Source organism: Octodon degus, unplaced genomic scaffold (assembly GCF_000260255.1).
Source record: "Octodon degus isolate 3935 unplaced genomic scaffold, OctDeg1.0 scaffold00184, whole genome shotgun sequence".
Lineage (NCBI taxonomy): Eukaryota > Metazoa > Chordata > Mammalia > Rodentia > Octodontidae > Octodon > Octodon degus.
In genome coordinates, this window is record NW_004524760.1 from 4,711,479 (window position 1) to 4,721,341 (window position 9,863).

Sequence of the window (9,863 nt, forward strand, 5' to 3'; positions counted from 1 at the left end):
TTTGTTCATGTTGTCAAAAATTAGTGCGTCCTTTTCTCCTTAGTCGGCCAAAACAGACAGAAACTTACAAAACTGTGAGTCAAAAGGAATATTGTGTCCTTAGGCTCTTATGTGTATTTTCGTCTCAACAGTGGAAAGACGACTTTCAAAGGTCACAGATGATATTTGGGCTAATTCGATTATATTTGTATCTGGGCTCTAGGACTTTTGGGAAAGATAGCTTTCCCACAATATAACTTTTACATTATTGGTTAGTGGAAAAAAAAAAAACCTATCAAAATCCTATTTTTAAAAAGCCGACAGGGCCCTCCAGTCAGCTCCATGGACTAAAGCGCCTCCCCAGTGTGCTGTAATCCCAGAGTTTGGGAGGCTGAAAACAGGAGGATCACCACGAATCTGATCTGTGTTGTGAGACCCTGTAGACCCTGTACTAAATAGATTTAAAAAAAAAAAAAGCCATGATAATAGGTGACAAAGAGAATAAGCCACAAAAAACACAATACTCTGACAAAAGGGAATTCCTTGTTGAATCCTGTAGGGCTACATTGTGTCATTGTTTGAGGGACAAGAACTTTCTAGCGAAGGAGATCCTAAGTAAGGTACCGTGCTGAGGGTACAGGTCCTGGCAGCGGTCAATTGAAGACACAAGAACTGCTCACTAAGCAGTGATGTGTGTGTAGCAACCCTGTATCCCCTGACAGAATTTTATTTCAAACTATTTGTCTCATCCCTTGCCTAACATTCCCCATATTTACCTAAATACATGGTCTAAATTTTGTGGAGAAAGTACAATGAATTTTGAGATTAGTTGAGAGCCTTCTTCAACAGGGTGAGATGAAGGGAATTAAGCAAATTTTATTGAGGAGAAATTGAAGTCAGAAGACATCAATAAAACAGCTGGGTGTCTGAGAAATAACTTAAAAGTTGGCTACAGTCACAGGGCAGTGATGATTTTACTGTATTATTCGAGGGATTTTGAGGTTCTCTTCTGCCAGAGCTCTTCATGGACTGTCTCTCCCACGTCTCTCCTCCTCGCCCCACTGCCTCAGCCCCTCCCCCACACAGAACGTCTGGACCCCAACGCTCCAGCCCTGTTGACTTTCAAACCTTACCCACTGCAGTTGGACCTGAGCGAGCCTCTGAACAGGTCACTCTTTTCATGGTGGTCAGAGAGCTGTGGTCAGCATCAAGACTGGGAGATGGATTTAGAAAGTGGTAAGCTTGGAGGGTCAAGGACATGTTATTTAACTCCCTGGTGTTATTTAACTCACTGTTGGGAATTTGAATTTTTCACTTCCCTTGGTATAGGTGGTTGAACTGATGTAAAGAAAAGAGCATACTGGACTTCACCAAGGACATCTCCTCTGGGAGGGAGGGAAGGGCAAGGACTCCTTAGCTACATTTCAAGGCACCTCTGGGGAAATATACTGGGTCAAGGTGAAAGGGTGGAAAGAAATTCTTTGATCCTCTTTAAACACAGAAAGATGTCACTTCAAAAGGCTTGATAGACAGTGGTGGGATGGTATCATGGCAGAGACATACATATTTTCCAGTGGAGAGCCTGAGTCCTGTGCGCTTTCATCAGGCACCTGGGACTTGTGTGTTGTACTGGTCTGATGAGTTTGATTAGAGTTCCCTGAATCTTAGCAGCCAGTGGAGAGAAATGATCATAGACAGGAAACTGCTCAGTAGTACTCCCCTGACCCAAGTGTGCCATGAAATATCCACTGTGTGAACAAGGCTAGAGGCTACTCAGTGGCCACAACCCAGAGACCCCAAGCACTCAGAGAAGGCTCCTCCCTCAGTTCAAGCTGCAGCTGTCTTTCAACGGCAGGCAGTGTGGTAACTACAACCAACTTAGGACTTGGGTTTCCCTGACTTGTTCTAAAATGTCATCTTTTTCATCAAAACATGTCTTTAGAGGTTCTCAGTCTTTTCCACTATCAATGGTGGACTCTCAGTCCTTAATTTCACTGTTAATAAGAAACACTGTACATCTTCCTGTCTAGTGCTTCATGCACAGGGAACATGAAGTGGTGGTTTTCTATAGCAGGTTCTGTGACAGGTGATTTCCATGTTAAGAAGAAGGTAATGAGTAGCTCACAGAAAGAGCCTTTGCTGTTACATTACTATTGTCAGGACAGGTGTGCTGGTTATTAGGTACAGGTGTTATGGACCTTGGTCTCCTTGATCAGAGTCTCCATGAGGTCCTACTGAACAAGGATGGGCTCAAGGCAATCCTTTTCTTTCCATTATTAGGACATCAAAGGAATTTCTGTAGATAGGTTCTAGCTCTCACAACCAATTCTGGTGATCAGTAATTGAGAAAATCCTTTTAAAACTCCTGAAACAACCCCCCAAATCACAATTACCTGGCTCTTTTTGATAGAAACTCCTGTTTCTGCAAGAACAGGTGCTCAGGAAACCCAAAGTTGAGACCTGTGCAGCTCTTGATGGTGCTGGGGAAAAACAGTAAGGTGATGAAGAAAAAAAAAAAAAAAAAAAAAAAAAAAAAAAAGCTGAGGTCAGATACAGCCCTCTCTCTTGATGAGAGAAGAGGAAATTCCTAAGAACTGTACAGCATTTATTTATACTTTTGACAAAGTTAGTATCACAACAACCAGGGTTGCCTAGCAACTGATGGCTGGAATTCTCTCAGGCAAAATGTTTTTCTCAGGACTGAGGTATCTTGATTGCTTTAGGCATTTTGCCCTTATCTTGCCCTCACACACATGATCAATTTTTCACTTCAGTCACTCCCTACAACAGTGCCTATCTTCCTGAGATCTGTCCCATGGGAACACAACTTCTGGACAGGATTGATCAGGATTGATCTCTGCATTAGTGTTTGTTGTGAGAGGTGGATGTGATCCCTGATGGGGTCATCTTTAAGTTTCCTCACGTGTTACTTTGGGTAAAAATTTCATTCAAGGTCTGTGTTATATTGGACTCAGCAAGACACAAATGACAGGAGTTTACAAGGAGCATCAGGAAAATGAAATATCCACCTAGCAGTGATTACAAACCTTTTAGAGCTTTCAGTGATAACAAACAGCTGTTGCGTGCATGTCATAGGTTCACCTCTACTGTGCTCGGGGGAGGGAAAGCTGAGGTGCTTCTCTGGACAAGCAGGGGTCATGGAATCCTAATGATGTAGAAGAAAGTTCCTTGCTGGAAGAATTCTGAATGGGATGAAGAGAACATGAAAATTTACTTGGGGATGTTTTCAAACTGAAAAATATTCCTGTCCACATATTCTTATCTCATCCCTGAAGGAGTGAGATTTGTCCTCTGATTCCCAGTGACTGAGAAAGAGAGCCTCCCTCCTGCCAGCCATCCCATCCTCCATTCACTCCTTTCCTTTCTCTCTACAGCATCTCCAGGGCTGCAGCCAGACATGACCCTGAATGATGGTGTCCTGCCCCCTCTTCCACCTGCTCCAGTTCCAGGACAGCAGCAGCACCGGAAACTTCTGCCATCACCCTTTGGGAATGTGCCACTTCCACAACATAAGCCCATGGTGCTTTCTCCTTTCCCTGGGATACCTGTGGCAGCAGGATGCGGTGGCTGTGGCTTGAAAAGTGCTGAGGATTTTAACATCACTGCCCAAGCAGGGACAGCAGGGAAGCCAGCAGTGTCCCTGCTGACTCACGAGGTTCTCTTTACTCAGGCCCCTCACATTAGGAGTACCCCTAGGGGCCTGCATGGAGGTGTGAAGCATCCCACTCTCCAAGTGTTAAGCGCTCCACCCATCACCACCTTTGTGCCTGCCCCAACTGGTGTGAGCAGCCATTCTGATGACAGGCTGTGGCCTTTGGGCCTCTGTCCCCCAGCCATACCACCATTGCCCTCCACCATGTCTTGGGCATACAAGGCACCACAACCATGCTTGGGCTGCGGGGAAGGCAGCCTGGCCACCTCCCAGGCCAATGATTCACCAGATGACACCTGCACATCTCCAAGTGTCTATGAGAACTTCCGGCACTGGCAGCATCTCAAGACCCTGCTCCGGAGAAACCTTCCCTACACTCCTGATGTGGAAGTGGTGTCCTGCTTCCTTGTGTGAGTGCCTTCCCAGGGTACCAGGAGCTCACCCTGCAGCTCTGATGTGAAGGAGGAGGGGTGACAGGAGTTTAGGATATAGAGGAGCTTGCAGGACTGGCTGAGGGGGATATAGCAGAGTCAAAAATATATATGTTATGCTAGGGTAGGAAAAGCACCTGATCTTAGGAGACCACGGCTGCTCTCTGATGCAGCCAGTGGTTCTTTTTCAATAGTTATCACCGTGATGCCTAAGATTCATGTCAGAGAAACTACCTGGTGTGACATGAGCCACCAGTTGAGTTTGGTTTTCTCACAATGTGTCACACTCACCTCCCCTACTTATTTTTTCATTCTCTTGTAGACCTGTGGATTCATGGCCCAACCAGTGTTGGGGCTAAGAGTTGTAGAAACTGAGGGGAAAAACTCACACTTGTTCCTACCCTGGTTGTTGTAGGGAACTCAAAGGAAATGCATTAGTCACATAGGGTCACATGTAGGCCCCTAATACCATTTTGTTCCTCAACTACCATTTGAATCTGTACTCTAGGTTTTTGTTCCTAGGTCCCATGGTCACTTGTGTGCCCTTGCTCTGTCAGTTCAGGCTGCCAGACAGAATACCCTAGACTTGTGTGTTGAAACCATCCACAATCATTTCTCACAGTGCTGAAGGCAGATTCTGAGTAATGAGAACACTTTCCCTTGGCTTAAGAAGGTGACAACCTCAACTGTGGCACTTACATGGCTGAAAAAAGTTTGGGGTCTCTTCCTCCTTCTAGAAAGACACTAATCCCATCCTGGCAACCCCACTTTACTGACCTCATCTGACCCTCTTAATTACCCAAAGACCCAACTCCAAATACCGTTACACTGGGGGTCAGTACTTCAACACATGAATTGTGAAGAATATCCCCTCCATAATCAACAATGTGACCAAAGAGGACACAAAGGAAAATAACAGTCACCAAACCAGCATTGGTGTTAACATGCAGTGCCCGGTAGGTTATTCTTGAGGATTATCAAGACCAAACAGGACAGTGTTGTGCCAGGGCAGAGGTCACAGGGGTGTGCAGTGCTGGGTCAGCCAGGAATGGGGGGTGAGGAAGTGGATGGAAACTGATCCTGAGCAATTACAGGCCAGTGCTTCAGTCCTTGGCCTGCCAGCACCCAGCCATGAGTGTGGAGGATAGCCTGCGCATAGGTGTGCGGGAATGGAACAACATGAACAACTACGAGCGTGAAGCATTCTACAGCGTGGCTGCAAAGTAAGTCAGGGACCCTGGGCCCAGGCCTGAGTTGCAAGAGCCCATGTATGGGCTGTACAGCTGAGTCCAATGGGGCTTGTGGCCTACACAATTTCATCAGGGCGTCCACTGGCTCAGGCCCCACCTAGGACACCTTGGGCTTCAGGAAGCTGCTGCTTCTACATAGAGGGCTGGGGAGTTCTTGGTCTGGTGGTTGCAGAAACTCTAGTCTCATCATCCAGGGGATTTCTTCTGGAACTGGGGGCTGTATAAAGTGCACAAGTGCTACCAGCTTTGTGCTGGTCCCCTGTTGACAAGGGAAGGACTATCTCTGTCCATGAGATTATAACCTGAGGTCCCACAAAGGTGTGGCAGAGGGGAGAGCATGGTTAGGAGAAGACAGCCTCTCATGTATCCCCAGGACACATCCCTGCCATTATTGCTTTGCTGCACCTGTTCTAAACACAGAGAGAGAGAGAGAGAGAGACAGAGAGACAGAGAGACAGAGACAGAGAGACAGGGAGAGAGAGACAGAGAGAGACAGAGAGAGACAGAGAGAGAGAAACAGGCCAGAGGAAAGTAACCTAATCTTCTGTGCTTCTCCCACTTTCTCCTGGGCCCTTGTCTCCCAGCACATCATTCTAGGACTCAACAGTCCCAGCTCAGGATACTTGGATGGGGCAGGAATTCCTGGTGATCTCTGCCATAACTTACTTCCTGACCAAACTCTGGCTTTGTACAAGGCCAGGACATACTTGAAAGAGCTCATGGGTGGGTGCTGTGGGTCACTGAGGGCTAACTTGATTTCCTGTGGGTGATTGAGGATGTGCTCAGAACTGTGGTTCTGCCCTGGGGCCAGCACTGTTCTACAACTAGACCAGTCCACCCAAGGGCATTGCTCCCCATCCCCATTGGCTCCAACCGGTGCTGCAACAGCCTGGGCCTTGGCATTCCTCCTAGCTCAGCCTACGCCCCCGCCCCCATATTCTAGGTTCATGAGATTTGAGTTTGTTGAAGAGATGGAAGATCCTAGGTTGCAGTTGAAGGGGAGACTTCATGACTGTCCATCTCCAGTCCCACTGAGGCTGGATCCTTCAGGGTCCCCTGATGTGCAGCAATCAGGTAAATCTTCCCACTTCTTCACAGAGAACTGCAGCAGAGGTCAAGGGGTTAGAGGGAAGCCATTGTTACACATGTTTGATTGACAATTGGGTTGGGATATTTGCTTTTGAAAACAGAATATTCCCCAAAGCCTGGGATTTCTGCACCCCTTGGTCTTGAACAGGGAATTGATTGGCAGTACAGGGCAGTATTGGGCAGATAGTAATCATACTATCTGCCCAGAACTTGGGGGCAGGATGGGAGTAGCCCACATTAAGTAGCTCTACGTGGCCTCCCATGTGACTGCCTCCATGGTCTACCTCACACACAGTCTCCTCTCGCAGGTTCTGAGAATGTCTAAGATAATATTAAGTCCCCGAACCCTGCTCTCCGCACTGGGACTGGGGTTTGGTGGGATCCCCTATCCATGTATCTCTTCCCTCCCCCATTCTAGTGTACAATCCTGGGCAGACAGACTCCAAGACTGCCTGCCCCCCAGCACGCAAATGCCAGCAGTCACAGGAGACCGAGGTGCCGGATGACATCCCTCCTGAAGCCGTGAACGAGTACATGGACACTATGGACTGGCTGGAAGAACATCACCTCCTGACCACGCAGGAGCCTGATGAAAACCAGAAGGAGGAACAGCAGCAGCAGAAAGAGAATAAGACATACCCAGACCTGGATCTGTTGACTTACTTTGATGAGCTATGCTCCCAAAAAGACTTCCTTACCAAGGTACCCAAGCCTTTGGAATTTAACCTGATTCCTTAAATACTTAGTCTCTGTCTCTGTCTCTCTCTGTCTCTGTCTGTCTCTCTGTCTCTCTCTCCCCCCCCTCCCTTTCTCTGCACATGTCTGAATGTATGTGCCTCTGGGCATGTGTGTTTGCATTGCTTCTTGAGAATGTGTCTGAGGATGTGAGTATACCTAGGAAACATAATTAACAAGCACACGACGTGAGCCAGAATGGGCTGGGTATTGCTTCCTGCTTTTCATGTGCTTCCTCTTGGCTTAGAGTTGCACCTTACCAGGGCATTCATGGCGGCTTCTTCTGATCCAGGTGGATGCCATCATCAACCCTCAATTCCTGGTAGAAGAAGAATCTACAGATATAAAGAAAGACATCCTCTTGACCATACTACAAGTGCTAGAAGAACACAGACTCACTTCTGAACAGGTAGGCCAGGGGATGAAGGATACCAGGTAAACAAGAGAGTGACATCAGGAAGGCAAGGGCAGGGACATGAGGATGACAAGGCAATGGGGGCAGGGGTGCATCATGCAGACAAGGAAGAGAGGGGCACCAAGTAGAAGAGGGGAACATAAGGGATGAGGGAGAGAAGTGACAGGACAGTGGTTATAAAGGAAGAACATCAGATAGACAGGGGAGGGAAAGACATTGGGTCACCAAGATGAGGAGGAGACCCTGTACACCAGGCTCACGTGACTTTGTCTAGCCCTACCCAGCTGGGTGTTGCTGCCTTCTAGAGAGGGGCTGTACCCAGATGGGAAATGCACATGGGGACAGGAAGAGAAGAGACCAGAGAGTGAGGAGGGCTGAGGCTGAACTGGAAGGAGGTCCGGTGGGTTGGTCCCAGGGCCTCAGGCTCTGTCTCTGAAGCCAAGATGGGTGAACCTCCACAGGCTGTCTCTTGTCCATATACCCTCACCCCTACCCTGATCGCCCTCTTCATGCCCAGACCAGCAAGTGCCCATTTCCTTCTGCAGCTGGCGGAGAGACTCCTGGACTCCAAGGCAAATGGAGGTGTGTGCAGGCCTCAGAGCAGAGGTACACCCCAAACTGCTGCCCACCAAAGTGAAAAGCAAGATGACTGTGACCCCGAGCAAAGAGTTGACAAGAAGACTTGCACCACTCCAAAAGATTCACAGGTTCTTAAGAGACTCCAGGCCACAGAAGAACAACTTCCAGTGTCTGAGGTCCCTGCTGTCCTGCACAAGCAAAATAGCCCTGCTCCACTAGGTGCCTCTGATCCCAGTGTTCTTCCTCAGGACCTGGCACTCAGATATGCCTTGGGCCTCAGAGAGGCCTCTCCTACTGGGGGTCCATGGGAGCCAGGATCTAGCTATGGTGAAGATGAGGGAGGCTTCTCCAGACTTTCCTTCCTCCTGACTTCCCCTAGTCAGCTGCTGCCCTGGGAAAGGTCCCAGACCCTAGACCCTGACATGCGCCTCCTCCACCCTGAAGACCCAGCACCCCTGGCTTCACCTCCCCAGGAAGGAGGCCTTAGCCCTGACCTCCCTCCACCTGGCAGGTCCAAGAAGAGAAAGGGAGTCTTCACAGGAGGCTCAGCTCCTGTGCAAAAGGCATCCTGCTCCAGGCCCTCCTGTGAGGTTTCTGGAGGGCAAGATTTGGCTCAGGGTCAGGTTGCACCCTCAAGGCCTAAGAAGGGGAGGGGTAACAAATTAGGCTCCAAAGGGAGGAGGAAGAGGCACTGAAACCATAGGATTGGTGGGCAGATGCTGGGTGCCCATCCCTCAGGTGGGCCTTGGCCAGATTCCACCTTGGCTGCAAGCTACACCTCAAGAGCCAGAGGCATCTGCTCAGGGGCATGGAAAGGGGATAAGAATGAATGGGTTGGCAGGGGAGCCTGCCTGGGTGAGGTGGGGGTTGCTGTTTGCAAGTGATTTTGGTAATGTAAATAAATGCTTGCATGGCTGCTGCCTCCTTTCTCAGTCTTTGTCCCCTCTGGGGAGTGACAACAGCAAGCAGGGAAGGACCTAAAGTGCACAGATGCCTGGCTGCGGTCTCCCCTCCACAGTGAGGTTGTTCTTTCCACTGCTGCTGGGAGCAGGCAGGCCAAATGTTCCCAGGAATCCCCCTCACCACCCCACTCACAAAGCCTTATTTTCTTAGGCCTCCTGTGCACAGCCCGACTTTATCTGTAACCCCTACAATCTCCTGCTGCCCAGTGTATGCTAGCATGGAGCCTGCAGCTGGTAGTTTTCTTAGGGTCCTTCTTTCTGCTTCTTGAAAGGGACCAAGTGGCAAGGCTGCATCAATTCTCACTCTGCCAGAGCTTTTCTAAATGGGTGATTTGACCAGAAAACAAAGCGTGGCTTTTATAGGAAGCACTAATACCACCAGCAGGATGCTCACTCACCATGCTAGTAATGAAATGTCTCCCGAGTAGGACTCCCCCTGGAGCTGCCCTTTTGCTCTAACTCAAGAGTTACAGGAGGTCCTCTGGGTTTCTGTGCACCGAGCAGGGCTGATGAGATACCCTGGTTTGGGGGACCTTGGCCAAGCTGTCCTTCCGAAGTGGCCTTCCAAGGTCGCTAAGTAGCTGAGATGCAGCCCGACCGTAACGTCATAAATGGTTTTGCTTCAAGTTGTTTTTTTTAAAGTTTTACAAATGTGTTCACATACAATACATTCACCTATTCAAATATTACAATTCTGTGAGTTACTATTAAAATTTTCGGGGCTGGAGAGATGGCTCAGTGGTCTAAAGC

The 9,863-nt window shown here is 48.7% G+C and overlaps 1 protein-coding gene across 1 annotated transcript in view; it reads left to right on the forward strand.

Annotated features, from left to right (window-relative positions):
* Window positions 1-1,173: 1,173 nt before the first annotated feature.
* LOC111813351 (NUT family member 2D-like) overlaps window positions 1,174-9,863 on the forward strand; it is a 9,574-nt gene continuing 884 nt past the window's right edge. The window contains exons 1-7 of the mRNA XM_023703957.1: window positions 1,174-1,215; window positions 3,375-4,062; window positions 5,178-5,306; window positions 6,277-6,407; window positions 6,841-7,124; window positions 7,450-7,566; window positions 8,118-8,327. Coding sequence (XP_023559725.1) covers window positions 1,200-1,215; window positions 3,375-4,062; window positions 5,178-5,306; window positions 6,277-6,407; window positions 6,841-7,124; window positions 7,450-7,566; window positions 8,118-8,327 — 1,575 coding nt within the window. The 5' untranslated portion in view covers window positions 1,174-1,199. The remainder of the gene's footprint in view (window positions 1,216-3,374; window positions 4,063-5,177; window positions 5,307-6,276; window positions 6,408-6,840; window positions 7,125-7,449; window positions 7,567-8,117; window positions 8,328-9,863) is intronic.